Raw genomic sequence first — 20,115 nt, 5'->3', positions numbered from 1 at the left:
GACCAATAGTCGTGTGACCAGTGGCCTGGGGATATGGCCACTGGGGTAACAGACAGGTAATATATAACAAATAACACAAGTAGGGTGGGTGCTGTGTCCCCCAATGAAGACTCAGAGAAAGATTTTACGGTGAGTACACAAAAATCCTTCTTTCTCTATCGTTTCATTGGGGGACACAGGACCATGGGACGTCCAAAAGCAGTCCCTGGGTGGGAAGAAAAACCATCACCTGAGATAGGAAGGCAACCGCTTCCCCCTGTTGGGCTTGCACCAGACCTACAAGCACCTACGTTGTTACAGGTGTGCCACTGCCACCCGCAAACTTTACTCCAAGACTGGCCGCTGCCGAAGCTCGGGTGTGACCCTGGTAGAAAACTAATAAAGGTATGCCGACTAGATCGGGTGGCGGCCCAGGGGACCTGGTCGGTCGACGTCTGGAGTCCAATCGTCCAAAGGGTACCCCTTGCTTGGTAGACCGCGGCGGAAGTCCGCCCTTCATGCGATAGTCTTCACATATGGAGGAATGGATCCATGTGAAAAGTCTGGCCCCTGGTGCCGGCATGCGCCTCTTGGGAACGGGTGGAGGGATGGACTGACTATCGGTGTAACCGAAAAGAGGTGTCCTGCAGACATGAAAGACTGAGGGCTCGTACCAGTTCTGGAACGAACTAGGCCCCTTTCCGGCTGAGAGAGGAGACTAGAACCGAAAACCGAAAAACTAAACACCTCTTCTGGAAGGAAACAGCGAGCTGCCTTGGACAGAAACGAAGGGTTCTGGCCGGAGCCCCCCCTTGTCCTGCTGGAGGAGCCGGAAAAAAGGGGGAAAAAACGACAAGAGGGCTGTCCGCCCTGATGCTGTCTGTAACAACGAGATGGCCACGAGGAGCCCACCTATGAAAAACAGGTGGGAGCCGGGAAAAAAGGGGGTACCTTGAAGCGAACCCATCACTGGATTAAGGACCCACGTTTCTAGTGAATGATGATACAGCCTAGCCAGATGGACGCTTCTCTGAGCGAAGGCCCTGATTGGAGGACGGGAAGTGAAAGGACTCCGAAAACCCGAAACGAAACGGGCCGACACCTGGCCGATACAGGGACGCGCGAGAGGGCCGCAATCGGATCTGACTGGAAGAATGCTAGCAAGAAGGAGGGAAGATGTGGTCCTCACACCACCGGGGGAGCTCTTTCCGAGTGGAAGTAAACCCTGGAGGAAACTGGATTCCCGGCCCTCAACATTGTCTGTAATCCTCTTGCCAACAGACCTGACCGAGGCAGCACCCGGGATCCACTGGTGAGGACGTCGAACTTGGGACTTCTGAGTCCTGGTAGAAGAGAGGGGCCCCGACACGGAAGAACTTTGCGGTCGGAAGGAGCCACGGGGCCTCCGCGAGGAGTTGAGTAAGTTATGCGAACTATGCTCGCCTGGGCCACTCCAGAGGCATCGTTGCCTTGGTCCATCTTGAGAACCCTCGAGACCATGGGAAGCCGCGGGAAGATGCAGGAGAGCCTGAACAGGCTACACGACCGGTCGAGGGCGTCGTCACCTAGTCCAGAGCAGGTGGCATACTCGAAGCACCATTGTCTTGAAAGCTGGATCGGAAGATCAATAGGTCCACGACTGGAGGTCTTCCTTCGCCAGGGATCTGGCTGGTGACTTCCCTGTTGAGGAGCCCTTTTCCTAAGGGAGGTCTTTCTTACCGAGAAAATCGGCCGTCCAAACGTCCATGCTAGGAATGTAGTGCCTAGATTAGCGAGTGAAGGGACCCGTCCCAGAGCAAGAACTTCTTGGCCTCTTCCCTTGCCATGACACTCTGCGTCTTCCTGGTGGATGATGCACGTCACCGCTGTGGCATGGTCCGACTGGAACCTGACTGGGCAAACCCGACCCAGAGAAGAAATTGTAACCGGGCTAACCGGATGGCTCTGGTTTCCGGAATGTTGAAGGGGAGACAACGCTCTAGGGGCGTCCCTCGGGACCGTGCCGAGGAATGGTGGGGTAGCATACCCTAGCACGGGAGACTGGTGACGGTTGATAATATCCTCCAGAGGAGGAAAGGGAAGCTTCCCAAGGGACGGTTGCGAAGACTGGAACCTTTCTGTCTCCGGACTTTAGTGTGGTCCGCTGGAGAGTCAGGGATGAAATCTGGTAAGTGCACCGTCGCTATCACCGCCACAGACTGCCGAGGACTCGCATAGCAAAAAACCGATGGAAAAAACGGGAGCGGGTGGCAAAGGGTACGCGGGACTCTAAGCCAGGAAGGAAACTACTCCTGCGTGAGGAGTAGCTACCCTTGAACGGGCTCGAAAACCGTGCCTAAGGGATGATGGACCGGGCCGGGGTCTGGGAGGACTCCTTCCGGTATCTCAGCTACCCTAGTAGCGAAAAGTGAAGAGGACGGTCTAAACCTCAAAGCGAGGATCCTTGAAGGGAGAACTCTGTGCCTCCCGGTCGTACCTGGGCGTAGAGAACCTGGAAGCTCTGTAGAGTAGGTTGCGCAGGGACAGTGATCCCTGCAAGCGCTCTTAGAAAAACTGTAACGGTCCACTGCCACGCAAGGCGGAGGGGCTGTTGGAGGGATAGAGGCTCCCTGACGGGTGCGGCGTGAACGGGCTGGGCCCTAACGTGAGGGGACGATCCTGATGCATCTGGGCTGATGCAGGGAAAGGGATGTACCCTTCCCTTACGTAATCTAGGGGAGAGATGTACTCTACCCTGACGTAGCCTAGGGGGGGCCACTGGACTCGCCTATCTCCAGAGGGGCGTTCCCTAAAGTCGGAAGGGAAGTCATCGACTTCCTAGATGTCGAATCTGCGTTCCTGATCCCGAGTCGGAGGCCTCGACGGGTGGACACACTGATGGAGAGGCTCAGGCCGAGCAGCAGGCAGACCCCAGGCTTGAGAAGAGGGGGTACTCACTGAAGATGATCACCAGTTCTGGGACGGCATAGGTGGAACGTGGTCCGCTGCGTATGGTGTCCGCTGAGTCCCTGAGGGGCGTCACGTTAGGGACGAGAAGCCCGGAGGAACACAGGCGGGTCGACTACAGGGTAGCGTGCCCCTTCCTTTCGGAGCCCCTTTCGAGAAGGGGTAATGACAAATAAAAGGACTTACCACTGGTAAAACTCGTGTCCGGGGATTATCCGTGATAACACAGTCACACGGCGAACTGGATGTCCACTGAAAACCGCAGGGGCCTGCCACCTTCGTCTCTGCAAGGTGGACTGCCCCCTCTCTCCAGAGCCCTTTGGGGGAATGATAATGACAATAACACGACTTACCGCTGGTAAACGCCGTGTCTAGTAGATGTCTGTGATCAATCAGCGACTCCAGTGTAGCATGCCCATTCTCTCCGAAACCCCTTTGGAGAAGGGAATAATGACCCTGACATGGCTTACCGCTGGTAAACACAGAGTCTGGTAGTTGTCTGATCACGCGGTAACTCGGCGAACTCTGGATGTCCCCTGAGCACATCAAGGGTCCGCTCCCAATGTCTTAAAGGAGACCTGCGTGCACGGAGAGAAGAGGGCTGTCCGTAGTCTTACGGCTTGACTCACCATTTCTAGCAGGCTATTCGTCATGCGCCAAAACATCCAGGTCCTGCTCGGAGTCCAGCGGAGGTGGAAAGCCTGGGCCATCACCCGAGAGGTCGGAAGACTACCGGAGGAAGGGCAGTCTGGACCTGGGGAATAAGGTGGAAAACTGGGGGGGCCACGAAAGACGAGACCTGGCGGGTCCGTTTCTAGCCTAGGAAAAGGTCCCTGGTACGGGACTCGTCTCCCCGAGGGGATTGCGCCGTTCTGTGGATGGTATGACCGAGCGTCGGCGGGGGACGCAGCGCATGCGCACGAACCCGAGGGACGTCAGCGAGGGAATATGAGACAGGGCGCTAAGCAGCCGGCAGGGGCGAGGTACAGGGGCGTGCGGTGCCCGGGGCTGCGGTAGCTGTCAACACGAATCTGACATTATGTGGGGGAAATTACCATTAAGGGAACCGCAAACTTGAGCTACCGGTCCAAAAATAACTAAAAACTCAGCTCTGAGAGCTCTATATACTAACCCTATTGGGATGTGTGCCTCTGATGCAAAGCCCGACAACGTACCTGAAGGGGTTAATATATAATGTAAAAAACTCAACCCCTGATAAAAACCCCACTGTATTTAATAATCATGGGAGACTTGGGTCTATTCTTCCCTGATATACGGGCTGCTGCAGCGTCAGCAAACTGCCTACTGGAAGTCTGCCATAATCACTTTTTTTCTTTTTTTTTTTTTTTAAAATGAACGCTGAGGAGGCTGGAGGCGGGCCCATGAGAGCGGGAAAAAACATCCACCGCCCCCACTGTGAGCCTGGGGCTGAGCGGAGGGCGGAGACGGAGCAGCCGGCGGCCAATAGCGATGCGGCGGGCCTGGGACGCCGGAGACAGGGCCGAAGCCGGGGCCTAAATTTGAAGCAGCCGGCGCAGGGAAAGGTAGAGACCGGCGGTCCTACCTGCGGGAGCGGCGGCGCGGCAGCGATGTCCGGGTACCGGCCGGGCACTGCATGTGTGGCGAAGGACTCCAGCGCCGGATGGGGACGTGGCCGGGGCGCCCGGTGAGTAGGCCCGGACCGGGGCCTAAATTTTGCATCCGCCCGGGAGAAGGTAGGAGAGGGTGTCCTACCTGTTAGGCGGCGTCGCATCTGCCAGTGTGCAGGCGTGGAGCTCTGCACCTGTGTCCGTGTGCTCCGCACACCGGAGGAATGGCTGCGGGCATCAGGAGAAGAGTGAGGCAGGCAGGGAGGTGGACGCTGGTGGGGGGGGGGGGGGGGGGGGGGGAGCCCCTCTGTAGTGTAGCAGCGCTGCGGGCCCCATCATACAATCCAGACGCGCTGCGAGGTCCAGTCCCTGCTGTATGCCCCTTGCACCCTTTGGGGTGATACCGCAGGGTGAATAGGGGGTGCCCAGGAAGGTTCAGCCCCGCGTGCCAACCCGGGAGTGGTACCGTGGAATTGGCCGGGGAAGAGGGCCCGACGACTCAAGCTTCTGCGACCCAGGGGAGTGGTACCCACACGGGCTGCGAGAGCTGAGGTAGAGAAACGATACCTGCAGAAATAGAGAATTACCACAGATGAGAGCGACGAGCGTCGCCGAGAAAAAAAATGAAAGAATACGCAAAAAATCAAGTGGCTGAAGGGGGCCCAGTCGGCCCACATCAGCCTCCTACGACACTAAGCAAAAAACTGATTGAGCCCGCCTCCGGCTCAGGGGTTATACTGCTGGGGAGGAGCTAACTTTTTCTGTTTACTTAGTGTCAGCCTCCTAGTGACAGCAGCATAACCCATGGTCCTGTGTCCCCCAATGAAACTATAGAGAAATAAACGAGATTATGAAAATTAACGACGAGTACACGACTCACGATTTGTGAGCGATACTGCGTCGCTCAGAGGTGTCACACGAGACGACGTTGTGCGCTATGTCGGATGAGCGTCACGAAAACTGTGACCCCGACTACATATCGCACAATATATCGTATCGTGTAAAGCCCGCATTACTTATTCAGGAATCAATCACCACGTTACAGCAGTATAAAAACCATGCTCTAAATAAAATGTCACCAGCAGTATAATGTATATAGAAAAACATGATAATTGATATAACAATATGTAGCAGGGTCGTTCTATATTTTATTAGAGTGTTGTATTTAAGAGTAGGTTTTTATACAGTTTATATTCACTACATAAGTAACAGACATTATTTAATTTTCTGAAGACTCCCTGCAGGCTGCTGTGACACGGGATTATCTAGGACTCTGAAATCAATTAGCAACAAGCTAACAAACCATTTACCGTATTTTTCGCTTTATAAGACGCACTTTTGTTCCCCCAAATTTTACACACACACACACTACAGAGTCCAGGGGAGGTGGGGGCAGCTCTGGAGCGGTGCTGGGGCAGGTGAAAGCTGCAAACGGCAGCGTTAGCTCTCCTGCTCCCGCTCATATAATATGCACTGCCGCTGTCCACCACCGTGGTGCTGAAACCGCACCGCGATGACGGGCTGGGGCAGCGGCGCATATTATATCTGCCTGCGCCCCCCTTTGATGGCACATGCCCCCCCTTTGTTAGATATGGCCCCCATGCTGCTGCACATAGTAAAATAAAACACTTTACTCACCTCCTCCAGCGTGTCTCCCGGTCTCCTGCTGCTGTGATCAGGCACGCAGAGATGATATCACTCTGCTGTGCCGATCACATGACAGACACCGAGAACCACAACCGCACGGAGGGAGACACGAGGGAGGACAGCGCTGCAGAAGGTAAGGAAAGTTTATTTTACTAAAAGCAGCAGCATGGGTGCCACATCTAACACAGGGGGCCGTGTGCCAGCCACAGGGGGCCATATATGGCATCACTGGGGGACGTGTGCCACCACAAGGGGGCTATATTCAATATAAGGTGGCCATATCCATATTAAGGGGGCTAATTTTAGGATGGAGGGGCTAATTTTTGGATGGGGGGGCTATGAGGGACATATACCCTATATGATTTGTTAGACGGACACTGGCATTATAAGACGGACCCCATTTATTAAAAAATTCTCTATTCCTTCACCAAATTTGGGGGTGCGTCTTATAATCAGGTGTGCCTTATAAAAGCGAAAAATAGGGTACATAAAAAAAAGCAAACAAAAAACATAGCCTGCACATAAGTACATAAAAGTTTTCGATGCCAAATACCAGGAAGTATCAAAAACAAAAGGTAACTTTGTTTAAAACATGACATATCAACAAAAGACAAAATGCAAAGTCAAGCACCATGAAAAACTCACCAAAAGCTTATCATGGGAATGTATTCTCAACACCCACAAAACAAAAAAACAGAAAAAGAAAAAAAAAAACAAAACAAAACACAACACAACCTGTGGCTTCTGGTCACTTTTCAGTGTGTGTGATACACACGTGACGGATAACTATTTCTGGACTACACATGATACATGACACATCCTGCATCATTTTTTACCAATTTTTCCTTTTGTCAAGTCTAAGTTTAAGTTTCAGTTCACACTGACTTAGTGGATGAAGGCTAGCTGCTAGGACATCTCCCATCCAGAGGGATGGATTCTTGCAGCACAACAATATTATAAAGCAAGACAACAATGTAGCTGTGAATTCTGCACTTGGATGAAATTAAACATGCACCAGCTGCCAGTGACTCCCTGTGCTGACTGCTTCTCCACCTTCTCTATCAATAGAGTTTATTAGAAGCAGTTACTGTATCTGATACTTCAGCGATGTGGCAGTCTGCTGACAAAGATGGATTTGAGCTAAGTGAATGAGAAGTTTACGACGACGCCACCACACACCAGGAGCCCCACTGTGAGCCAGGAGCTAGGGACAAACCGGGAAGAGGGAGATCAGGGAATCTCTTTCCTGAAGGAGCCAGAATCCTTTTTCGAAGGATAAAGAACGGAGGGTGTCATCATACGTCCCGAGCCCAGTCTGATGTGCGGCTGGAAGGAATCCGGTCTGCCTTTCCTCTCTGCACAGTCAAGCTCTGGTAGACAAGTGGGCAAGGGTATGATGGCAAAGACCAAGAGACACTCTTCAAGTGTTAGGGGCCGGGGGGGAGGGGGGAAACCTGCCATGCAGACTAGAGAGTGTAGACTGTGGATCAGACCACTGTTCTCTAGGTCCGTGTGGGAAGACAAAGTAAGTGGTTACACTCTGTTGCCCAAGTCACAATCTGAAAAATAAAAAAAATAAAAAACAAACAACAACAAATCTAAGGCAGAACTAGGGCTAAGTGCAGCCCCATGTCTGCCTCCTACGGACACAAAGCTAAAACTGATCAAGCATGGTTCCGTTTGGTGGGTGTATATTATTGAGGAGGAGATATCTTTTATTGACAAGTGTCAGCTTCTTGGTGGTGGTGGCAACAACATACTCCCATGGTTTCCTGGGCCACCCAATGAAGCCATAGAGAAACGCTGGGAGGAGAAACACGTTTGGTCGAGTAGGGGCATAGGTTAGCAGAACTGCAACCTGAGTATCTGGAGAACTTTAGAAAATCCTTACTTATTGGTACCCTAATTGGATCCTGAGACACAGGGATAAATTTCCTATGTTGCTAAGACCTGGACCTTTGACTGTTGACCATGGGTGGATAGGTGTTTGGTTTTAAGTAAACGTGTCAGGCTCCCTATATTACAAAACAAATGTGAATTGATATAATGCAGATATTTGAATAGGTGCCAGGATACTTGAAGGGGGTACCTTCCATGTGTTTTTTGGCATGTCTACCGGAAGGTGGAGAATATTCTTAAAAAATATTAAGTGTTTGTGTATCTATATGTCACTTTTGTAATAAATGTATTTTCAGAAAATTGGAAGTTTTCATAGTCTGAAATAAGATTTCATTTCGGTAAACTGTTTTAAATTTTCCCTTTTCTCAGAAAAAAAAATAAAATCAAAAAACGTCAAGCAGAACAATAAGGCTACTTTCACATTGCATTTTTACCTCCGTTCAGTGGTCCCATCAGGGCATCCGTCCGAACCGCCCCTCCCACACCCCGCAAAATGTGTTTCAGACGCATGCGCCGACAGGGCCATTGACTATAATGGAGCAGGCGGAGTCAGCGTGGGCTCTGTCTTGCATTATTTTTGCACATATACGTTTTTTGCAGGTGGACATCCGAACATAGTCTACTACGTTCTGTGGTCCGCCTGCAGAAAACGTATATGTGCAAAAATGGTGCAAGATAGAGGCCACGCTGACTCCGCCTGCTCCATTATAGTCAACGGCCCTCTCGGTGCATGCATCCGAAACACGATTTGCTGGGGGGGGGGGGGGTGTTCGGACGGATGTCTGACAGGACCGCTGAACGTAAGTAAAAACGCAATGTGAAAGCAGCCTGACAGAAACAGGATTTTATTCATTACTTTACCTTATTGTATTATCAGATGTTAGTAAAATCAGATGTGGTTCTTGGGTCTCGCTAGGGTACCATGCTGCCCGCTTTAGGACCAAGGAAGTGGAGCTAGTGAAAACTCTCTCAGCAATAGGGATCGTCCTAAGTGGTTAAAAAAAAAAAAAAACACCACACTTAAAATGATATGTATTGCACAGTAATAAAAACATGGTATATTGCTAGATGTAATATATTGTATATAACCCACATACACGTGTGTGAAAACGTCCTGCACACTGGTTATACTTTCCATCACTAAGGCTCTAACTGCTGCTGGCACACAGTCTTTATTCTACTGAGGGTCCTGAACAGCTAGAGCACTTTCCCCTGCAGTTTTCACCACTGTTTGAGAATATTCAACAATTTAGAACAATATTTCCACATACCTGCAATTCACAGTCTTTTGGCCGCCTTCAAACTCAGAATTTTTGCCCCAACGTTTAGGGACATCCAGGACCATTAAGCCTTTGCTTCCGATCAAAGCAATATGTTGTTGAGTAGGGTTCAGCAGAACTTCAGTGACCTCAAACAGTGGGGCATTGATACACAGCAGTTGCTGAAGAATGACAAAAAAAAAAAAACAAAACCATAAAACACTATCTCACTGCAGCTTTCCTACCTTTAGGCTGTGCGCACAGTGCGTTTTTCAGGTGCGTTTTTGGCCTCAAAACTGCATGACTTTGCTTCCCCAGCAAAGTCTATGAGTTTTCATTTTTGCTGTCCGCACACAACTGTTTTTTTTAAGCTGCGTTTTTGAGCTTGGGAAAAAAAAAAAAAAAAAAAAAAAAAATGGACATGTCAATTCTTTCCTGCGTTTTTCTGCGTTTTCCCCCCATGCAATGCATTGGAAAAACGCAGCCAAAAACACACCAAATCGCGGAAAAAACGCATGCGTTTGACGCGTTTTTCCGGCGCGGGTGCGTTTTTAGCGGCCAAAAATGAACAAAAACGCAGCGTCAAAAAAACGCAGTGTGCGAACTTAGCCTTAAACAGCAGAAAAATATATAACCACATTCTGTACATAAGTAAAGTGTTTTATAAATATAAACGTATACAGGATCCACAAACAGATGAATATTCATGCTCAAATCACTGTTCCCCAACAGTGGAATGTGGCAACATTAGGCTTTTAGGCCCCTAGCTGCTGACACCTCCAATTGTGTCCAAGTGATATAAGGGTTGTCATGATACTGTTCTAAGGCTCTGTGCGCACTGGGAAATGGAATTTTCTTGAGAAAATTCCGCATGCCCTCAAAGATTACCGCACCCGCGGTAAAAAACCGCGGGAAACCGCACCCGAAAACCGCATGCGGTTTGCCGCGGTTTTACCGCGGTATTGCCGCGTGCGGGTTGGGATGTGCTTTATTGCATTCAATGCAATAAAGCACATTGAAGAAAAAAAAAAAAAAAAAAATACATTTAATTCTGATAGTAGATAGACAGAAGAATAGATAGAGAGATAGATAGACAGACAGACAGATAGAGGGATAGATATAGATGACAGATCGCTGCATTTCCCACGGTCGGCAGTGAGTTCACATTACCGGCCGTGGGAAATGACCGGTAATTACCTCTGCTGTCTGCTGCATTCAGCCTGTGTCTGTGACAGTCGCGGCTGGATGTCAGCAGTGCAGGACGCCGGAGCCGGAGCTGTGGATGTCGGAGCGGTGGATTACGCCGGAGCTTTGTTTGGGGGGGGGTTAATAAAGAAGGGAATTTTGTTTACTTACCGTAAATTCCTTTTCTTCTAGCTCTAATTGGGAGACCCAGACAATTGGGTGTATAGCTACTGCCTCCGGAGGCCACACAAAGTATTACACTTAAAAGTGTAAGGCCCCTCCCCTTCTGCCTATACACCCCCCGTGGGATCACGGGCTCCTCAGTTTTAGTGCAAAAGCAAGAAGGAGGAAAGCCAATAAACTGGTTTAGGCAAATTCAATCCGAAGGAATATCGGAGAACTGAAACCATTCAACATGAACAACATGTGTATACAAAAAAAAACAGGGGCGGGTGCTGGGTCTCCCAATTAGAGCTAGAAGAAAAGGAATTTACGGTAAGTAAACAAAATTCCCTTCTTCTTTGTCGCTCTATTGGGAGACCCAGACAATTGGGATGTCCAAAAGCAATCCCTGGGTGGGTAAAATAATACCTCGTGATAGGGCCGTAAAAACGGCCCTTTTCTACAGGTGGGCAATCGCCGCCTGAAGGACTTGTCTACCTAGGCTGGCGTCCGCCGAAGCATAGGTATGCACCTGATAATGCTTGGTAAAAGTGTGCAGACTCGACCAGGTAGCCGCCTGGCACACCTGCTGAGCCGTAGCCTGGTGCCGTAATGCCCAGGACGCACCCACGGCTCTGGTAGAATGGGCCTTCAGCCCTGAGGGAACCGGAAGCCCCGCAGAACGGTAGGCTTCAAGAATTGGTTCCTTGATCCACCGAGCCAGGGTGGATTTGGAAGCTTGCGACCCTTTACGCTGGCCGGCGACAAGGACAAAGAGTGCATCCGAGCGGCGCAGAGGTGCCGTGCGGGAAATGTAGATTCTGAGTGCTCTCACCAGATCCAATAAATGCAAATCCTTTTCACATTGATGAACTGGACGAGGACACAAAGAAGGTAAGGAGATATCCTGATTGAGATGAAAGGGGGATACCACCTTAGGGAGAAACTCCGGAATCGGGCGCAGAACCACCTTGTCCTGGTGAAACACCAGGAAGGGAGATTTGCATGACAGCGCTGCTAGCTCGGACACTCTCCGAAGAGACGTGACCGCTACTAGAAAGGCCACTTTCTGTGAAAGGCGAGACAGGGAAACATCCCTCAAAGGCTCGAAAGGCGGCTTCTGGAGAGCAATTAGAACCCTGTTCAGATCCCAGGGCTCTAACGGCCGCTTGTAAGGAGGGACGATATGACAAACCCCTTGCAGGAACGTGCGTACCTGAGGAAGTCGTGCTAGGCGCTTCTGAAAAAATACAGATAGCGCAGAGACTTGTCCCTTAAGGGAGCCGAGCGACAGACCTTTTTCCAACCCGGATTGCAGGAAGGAAAGAAAAGTAGGCAATGCAAATGGCCAGGGAGAAACTTCCTGAGCAGAGCACCAAGCTAAGAATATCTTCCACGTCCTGTGGTAGATCTTGGCAGAGGTTAGTTTCCTAGCCTGTCTCATGGTGGCAATGACCTCTTGAGATAATCCTGAAGACGCTAGGATCCAGGACTCAATGGCCACACAGTCAGGCTCAGGGCCGCAGAATTCTGATGGAAAAACGGCCCTTGAGACAGCAAGTCTGGCCGGTCTGGTAGTGCCCACGGTTGTCCTACCGTGAGATGCCACAGATCCGGGTACCACGACCTCCTTGGCCAGTCTGGAGCGACGAGGATGGCGCGGCGGCAGTCGGACCTGATCTTGCGTAGCACTCTGGGCAACAGCGCCAGAGGTGGGAACACATAAGGCAGCCGGAACTGCGACCAATCTTGAACTAAGGCGTCCGCCGCCAGAGCTCTGAGATCGTGAGACCGTGCCATGAAGGCCGGGACCTTGTTGTTGTGCCGGGACGCCATTAGGTCGACGTCCGGCCTCCCCCAGCGGCGACAAATTTCCTGAAACACGTCCGGGTGAAGAGACCATTCCCCTGCGTCCATACCCTGGCGACTGAGGAAGTCTGCTTCCCAGTTTTCTACGCCCGGGATGTGAACTGCGGATATGGTGGATGCCGTGTCTTCCACCCACGTCAGAATCCGCCGGACTTCCTGGAAGGCTTGCCGACTGCGTGTCCCTCCTTGGTGGTTGATGTATGCCACCGCTGTGGAGTTGTCCGACTGAATTCGGATCTGCTTGCCTTCCAGCCACTGCTGGAAGGCTTGTAGGGCAAGATACACTGCTCTGATTTCCAGAACATTGATCTGAAGGGTGGACTCTTGCTGAGTCCACGTACCTTGAGCCCTGTGGTGGAGAAAAACTGCTCCCCACCCTGATAGACTCGCGTCCGTTGTGACCACCGCCCAGGATGGGGGTAGGAAAGACTTTCCTATTGACAATGAGGTGGGAAGAAGCCACCACTGAAGAGAATCCTTGGCCGCCTGAGAAAGGGAGACGTTCCTGTCTAGGGACGTCGACTTCCCGTCCCATTGGCGGAGAATGTCCCATTGTAGTGGACGCAGATGAAACTGCGCGAAAGGGACTGCCTCCATTGCTGCTACCATCTTCCCCAAGAAGTGCATGAGGCGTCTCAAGGGGTGAGACTGGCCCTGAAGGAGAGATTGCACCCCTGTCTTTAGTGAACGCTGTTTGTCCAGCGGAAGCATCACTATCGCTGAGAGAGTATGAAACTCCATGCCAAGGTATGTTATCGATTGGGTCGGGGTCAGATTTGACTTTGAAAAGTTGATGATCCACCCGAAACTCTGGAGAGTCTCCAGCGCAACGTTCAGGCTGTGTTGGCATGCCTCTTGAGAGGGTGCCTTGACAAGTAGATCGTCCAAGTAAGGGATCACAGAGTGACCCTGAGAGTGCAGGACTGCTACTACTGCTGCCATGACCTTGGTGAAGACCCTTGGGGCTGTCGCCAGACCGAAAGGCAGGGCTACGAACTGAAGGTGTTCGTCTCCTATAACGAAGCGTAGAAAACGCTGGTGCTCTGGAGCAAATCGGCACGTGGAGATAAGCATCTTTGATGTCTATTGATGCTAGGAAATCTCCTTGAGACATTGAGGCGATGACGGAGCGGAGGGATTCCATCCGGAACCGCCTGGTTTTCACATGCTTGTTGAGCAGTTTTAGGTCCAGAACAGGACGGAAAGACCCGTCCTTTTTTGGCACCACAAACAAATTGGAGTAAAAACCGTGACCTTGCTCCTGAAGAGGAACAGGGATCACCACTCCTTCTGCCTTTAAAGAGCACACCGCCTGCAGAAGAGCATCGGCTCGGTCGGGAGGCGGAGAAGTTCTGAAGAATCGAGTTGGAGGACGAGAACTGAACTCTATCCTGTACCCGTGAGACAGAATGTCTCTCACCCAACGGTCTTTGACATGTGGCAGCCAAATGTCGCCAAAGCGGGAGAGCCTGCCACCGACCGTGGATGCGGAGAGAGGAGGCCGAAAGTCATGAGGAAGCCGCCTTGGTAGCGGTTCCTCCGGCTGCTTTCTTTGGGCGTGACTGAGCCCGCCAAGAATCTGAGCTCCTCTGATCCCTTTGAGTCCTTTTGGACGAGGAGAATTGGGACCTGCCCGAGCCTCGAAAGGACCGAAACCTCGACTGTCCCCTCCTCTGTTGGGGTTTATTTGGTCTGGGCTGAGGTAAGGATGAATCCTTACCCTTGGACTGTTTAATGATTTCATCCAATCTCTCACCAAACAGTCTGTCACCAGAAAATGGCAAACTGGTTAAGCACTTCTTGGAAGCAGAATCTGCCTTCCATTCCCTTAACCACAAGGCTCTGCGTAAAACCACGGAGTTGGCGGACGCCACTGCCGTACGGCTCGTAGAGTCCAGGACAGCATTAATAGCGTAAGACGCAAATGCAGACATTTGAGAGGTTAAGGACGCTACTTGCGGAACAGATGTACGTGTGACAGTGTCAATCTGCGCCAGACCAGCTGAAATAGCTTGGAGTGCCCATACAGCTGCGAATGCTGGAGCAAACGACGCGCCGATAGCTTCATAGATGGATTTCAACCAGAGCTCCATCTGTCTGTCAGTGGCATCTTTAAGTGAAGCCCCATCTTCCACTGCAACTATGGATCTAGCCGCAAGCCTGGAGATTGGGGGGTCCACCTTTGGACACTGGGTCCAGCTCTTGACCACGTCCGGGGGAAAGGGATAACGTGTATCCTTAAGACGTTTGGAGAAACGCTTATCTGGATAAGCGTGGTGTTTCTGGACTGCCTCTCTAAAGTCAGAGTGGTCCAGAAAAGTACTCAATTTACGCTTGGGATACCTGAAATGGAATTTCTCCTGCTGTGAAGCCGACTCCTCCACTGGAGGAGCTGGGGGAGAAATATCCAACATTTTATTGATGGACGCTATGAGATCATTCACTATTGCGTCCCCATCAGGTGTATCCAGATTGAGAGCGGTCTCAGGATCAGAATCCTGATCAGCTACCTCTGCCTCATCATACAGAGAGTCCTCCTGCTGGGACCCTGACCAGTGTGATGAAGTCGAGGGTCGCTCCCAGCGAGCTCGCTTAGGCTGTCTGGGACTGTCGTCCGTGTCAGAGCCATCACCCCGGGATGCATGGGACCCCCCCCCCGGAGCACGGATTTGTTCCAAATGAGGGGGGCCAGGGAGCATTGAATCAACAGTGCCCATGGTCTGAGTTACCGGTCTGGACTGCAAAGTCTCAAGGATTTTAGTCATAGTCACCGACAATCTATCAGCAAAAACTGCAAACTCCGTCCCTGTCACCTGGACAGTGTTCACAGGTGGTTCTCCTTGGGCCACCTCTAGCAGAGACCCCGGCTGAGCAAGTGCTACAGGGGCCGAACATTGCACACAATGGGGGTCAGTGGCACCTGCCGGTAGAACAGCCTCACATGCGGTACAAGTAGCATAGAAAGCCTGTGTCTTGGCCCCCTTGCTTTTTGCGGACGACATGCTGTTGTCTAGCAATCTAGGAGGGTATATAGCCAAGAATAGCGACCGTACAGTGCAATGTATAGCATACAAGCATAAAGTACAAATGAACACTTCGGCACTAGTGGGGTCAGCACCTCAGGTGCTGCTTACCGCCCGCTCAAAAACGGGTGTGTGGTCGCCAGAATCCCGTGTCTGGGTCTCCCAGAGCTTGTCTCCCTTCTCCACTCAGACTGCAAACAGGAATGACTGCCGGCGTCCTGTGAAGAGGGGCGGGCCGTGGGCGTGCCCCAGACAAAGTGCGGGAAACTGGCGTCCCACTGTGCCCAGTGAGGGGGGTTGGAGTATGCTAAGCAGACTCCAGCCCTCGGCGCTGACGTTCTGAACAGCGTCCCGCCCTTCCCCTGACTGGCAGGCCTGGGGGCGGGAACGAAACGGAACTAGGCCGCAAAAGCCGGGGACTCGATTTATAAGCGCGGCCGTCGTATAAGCACGGCCAGCGCGGAAGTCCCCGGCGCACCACAAGTCCCAGCCGCGCCGCAGTGTAAAAACCGCCAGCAGCGGCCGGCGCGGCAGTTCCTAATACATAAACTCACTCAGCAAAGCTGCAGTGAGTAATAGCACAAGCGCGCCGCGCTGCTGTCCCCGGCGCACTAACACACCCAGCAATGCTGGTGTGTGTGTGCGCGATTTGTACGGGGACACAGAGTACCTTAATGTAGCAGGGCCCTGTCCCTGACGATACTCAGCTCCATGTCCAGCAGATTCCCAGGGGTTGTGGACGGAGCACGGTCTCCTGTGCCTGGAGACCGATAGGATCCCACTTCACCCAGAGCCCTAAGGGGATGGGGAAGGAAAGCAGCATGTGGGCTCCAGCCTCCGTACCCGCAATGGGTACCTCAACCTTAACAAACACCGCCAACAAAAGTGGGGTGAGAAGGGAGCATGCTGGGGGCCCTAGTATGGGCCCTCTTTTCTTCCATCCGACAAAGTCAGCAGCTGCTGCTGACTAAACAGTGGAGCTATGCGTGGATGTTAGCCTCCTTCGCACAAAGCATGAAAACTGAGGAGCCCGTGATCCCACGGGGGGTGTATAGGCAGAAGGGGAGGGGCTTTACACTTTTAAGTGTAATACTTTGTGTGGCCTCCGGAGGCAGTAGCTATACACCCAATTGTCTGGGTCTCCCAATAGAGCGACAAAGAAATGGTGAACGAGGCTTGTTGGTTTTATTTAAAATAAAGGATTTTTCGGTGTCTGTGTTTTTTTCACTTTACTTACGGGTTGATCATGTCAGCTGTCACATAGACGCTGCCATGATCAAGCCTGGGGTTAATGGCGGTGGTCCCCCACCAACATTAACCCCTTGTATTACCTTGCCACCACTGCTACACGGTGGCAAGAAGAGCCGAGGACACTCCCGGTGCTGCCGCATAATGTATGCGACAGTCCCGGGGCAGCTGCGGCTGATATTCTTGGCTGCGGGAGGGGGAGTGAGGCGGGGGACATTACCCCTGCCCCTCTCCCTCCCCAGCCTGAGAATACCGGGCCGCCGCTGTGTGCTTACCTCGGCTGGATGGTAAATATGCAGCGGAGCCCACGTTCTTTTTTTCCTATATTTCCGTTTTCTTTCTATGTGTGTTCTATGTGTCTGTGTCTATGTGTTCTATGTCTGTGATGTGTGTGTGTCTGTGATGTGTTTGTGTTTACTCTCTGCTCCGCTTCCTCTTCCTGTAATGACATCACTTCCCTGCAAAACCGCAGCAAGTGATGCACATTACCGGAGGTAAACCGCAAAATACCGCAGGGAATAACGCAGGAAAACGCAGTGAACCGCACAGAATTTGCTGCCTGCGTTATTCCCTGCGGGATTTCATGATTAACATTGAGTCAATGGAGTGAAATCCCGCAGCGACGTGCGGAAAAGAAGTGACATGCACTTGTTTTTGCTGCGGGATTCCCGCAGCAAAACATGCAGCTGTCAAATTCCGCCCAGTGCGCACAGGATTTTTTTTCTCCATAGGATTTGCTGGTGATTCACTGCAGAGATGTTATGAACATTTTCTGCAGCGAAACATGCAGCAAATCCGCGAAAAATCCGCGGCAAAATCCGGTAAGTGCGCACATAGCCTTAATTGGAGAAATGAATGGGAATTGATCAGATTCTGGCTGCCTGAACTACCCTAAATCTAGAGAAGCTCACTCATTACAAACAAGCCTGGCACAGGGAGAAGCGCCCAATGGACTCCCTAGCTCAGCTTTATAGGTCTCCATTTGCACATAGGGAGAAACCTGTCAAATCAAGCAAAGACCCATTGGGAGAACACAAGAGGACGCCTTCTCTCCTCAATTTGGATTTTTTTTTTTTTTTATTAATAATAACATGGCAATGATTCAAGATTGGAGTTTTTCACACCAGTCTTGTTGAAGGGGCCTGGTAGAGTACCACGCGCCCGATTCATAAGGGGGTGCATGGTACGTAATGAACCAGATGTCTTATTGGTGTGTGCCTCACCACAAATGTTACTGCAGTCAAAGCCTGGACTGGCTTTAAAAATACCAAACATCACACAATTATTTCTTTACAACTTTGCGTTGTATAAAAATGTTGCAAATTGTCACAGTTTAGAGAAAGAGAGATAGAGACCCCATCATCACCGCACATACACCGGCACTCCCGCATGCTTCACCGCACACGCAGGCAGTACCGCAATCATCATCATACACACACACACACAGGTACTACCTCAGTGATATCCCCGCTGACAGCGCGAGCACCTTCAGTTGCTGCGTGGAGCTCCCGGGAGCGGCGGTGTTCTATTGCCGCTCCTGTCAGCTTCATGTAGCAGAGCTGAAATTGTGGTGGGACCTCTGTGGATTACGTCAGACCTGGAGGGGTATTTGGGGATTTTAATAAAATGGTGAAAGAAGGTCTTTTTTTGTCTTTTATTCCAAATAAAGTATTTTTTCGGGTGTGTTTATTTACTTTCACTTACAAGTTAATCATTGGGGGTGTATCATAGATGCCTGCCATGATTAACCTCTTATTACCTCGATTGCCACCGCACCAGGGCAATTCAGGATGAGCCGGGTAGAGTCATATCTGTCATATCTAATGGATGCGGCAATTCCGGGCGGCTGCTGGCAGATATTGTTAGGCTGGGGGGCTCCCCATAATGTGGAGCTCCCCATCCTGAGAATACCAGCCTTCAGCCGTGTGGCTTTATCTTGGCTGGTATCAAAATTGGGAGGGACCGCATGCAGTTTTGTTTTTTTTTTTATTTATTTTACTGCACGATATAGACACGCCCACCGGCGGCTGTGATTGGTTGCAGTGAGACAGCTGTCACTCAGCGTGGGGGCATGTCTGACTGCAACCAATCACAGGCGCCGGTAGGCGGGGAAAGCAGTGACTATGAGATGGAATAATGGGCGGCCGGCATTTTCAAATCAGGAGAAGCCGCCAGCAGTGTGACAGCTGTGCAGCGCCGCACCGGTGATTGAGTGAGAGTAAGTGATTGAGTCAGTGAGTGTGAGAGAGAGAGAGGCTGGGGCCACACGGGGCACTACTGCGATGCTCGCATGACACTCTGCTCACGCTGGCAGCACAGCAGGAGCAGTGTCATGCTAGTGTCCCTGCGTCTGAGTGCGGTCCGACTGTGCGAGCAGACCTCAGCTGGGCGGGCCGGCTCTCAGGAGGGCCGGGCTGGCACGGAGGAGGGGAAGGTGGGATTTCTCTCCCTCTCTCCTCCGTAGCCGTCTATTGCGATTCTTGCTCTGCACGCACGGTACACCGGTGTACTGTGAGTGCAGTGCGATTTTTCTCTCGCCCCATTCACTTGAATGGGTGTGAGAAAACAGGCTCGCATTACACCCACAGCATGCTGCGATTTATTTTCTAAGTCCTAATCGGAAAGAGAAAATAATCGCTCGTGTGCTGACACAAAGGCTAGAATTGGTGCGAATGGAATGCGATGTTTTATCACACTCCACTTGCACCGATTTTCTTAGGCCAGAGAGAGAGATATTTTCTGACAAGCAATGAATTTCTCTCATTTCTGGGCATGCTCAGAAGTAAAAACCAAATCCGGTACATGCTTCCGGCGTTTGATGCATGCCACCGGATTCGGCGTGCATAGACTTTCATTATGCACCATGCCGCACGGCGCCGCATGCGGCGCTATGCAGTTGCCGCTGGCAAAAAAGGTTCCTCTCTGCGTCCGCTGGACTGACGATTTTTGCCACAACCAGCAAAAACCGGATCAAACGCGAGTACACGTGGCACAATCCGGCGCTAATAAAAGTCTATGAGGAAAAACCGCACCCGGCGGCAAAAAAAAACCGGATACGTTTTTTCTGCATAGCGCCGGATTATGCCGCACAGCAAAAACCTGATATGTGAAAGCAGTCATATGGTTCATGACTCTGGGTACAGGTTCCACTCTAGGGGTGGTCTCAAGGTCATAAAAAAGGTTAAAATTAACGTGTACGTTTGAAAATGGTCATCCGAAGGCTAGTTTTACACTTGCGTTGAACGGCATCTGTTGCATTGCGTTGTGTGACGGATGCAACGGATATGTTGCATATAGTGGCACAACGGA

General features: G+C 51.3%; 1 protein-coding gene across 1 annotated transcript in view; it reads right to left on the bottom strand.

The window, feature by feature from the left end:
* Positions 1-20,115, bottom strand: part of NUP88 (nucleoporin 88) — a 155,212-nt gene that overhangs the window by 115,528 nt on the left and 19,569 nt on the right. Inside the window, exons 2-3 of the mRNA XM_075336385.1 lie at positions 9,332-9,501; positions 8,922-9,047 (exon numbers count right to left, since the gene is read on the bottom strand). Coding sequence (XP_075192500.1) covers positions 8,922-9,047; positions 9,332-9,501 — 296 coding nt within the window. The remainder of the gene's footprint in view (positions 1-8,921; positions 9,048-9,331; positions 9,502-20,115) is intronic.

Source organism: Anomaloglossus baeobatrachus, chromosome 2 (assembly GCF_048569485.1).
Source record: "Anomaloglossus baeobatrachus isolate aAnoBae1 chromosome 2, aAnoBae1.hap1, whole genome shotgun sequence".
Classification (NCBI taxonomy): domain Eukaryota; kingdom Metazoa; phylum Chordata; class Amphibia; order Anura; family Aromobatidae; genus Anomaloglossus; species Anomaloglossus baeobatrachus.
The sequence above is the reverse complement of the archived record's forward strand: the minus strand, read 5'-3'. Positions and strand labels throughout refer to the sequence as shown.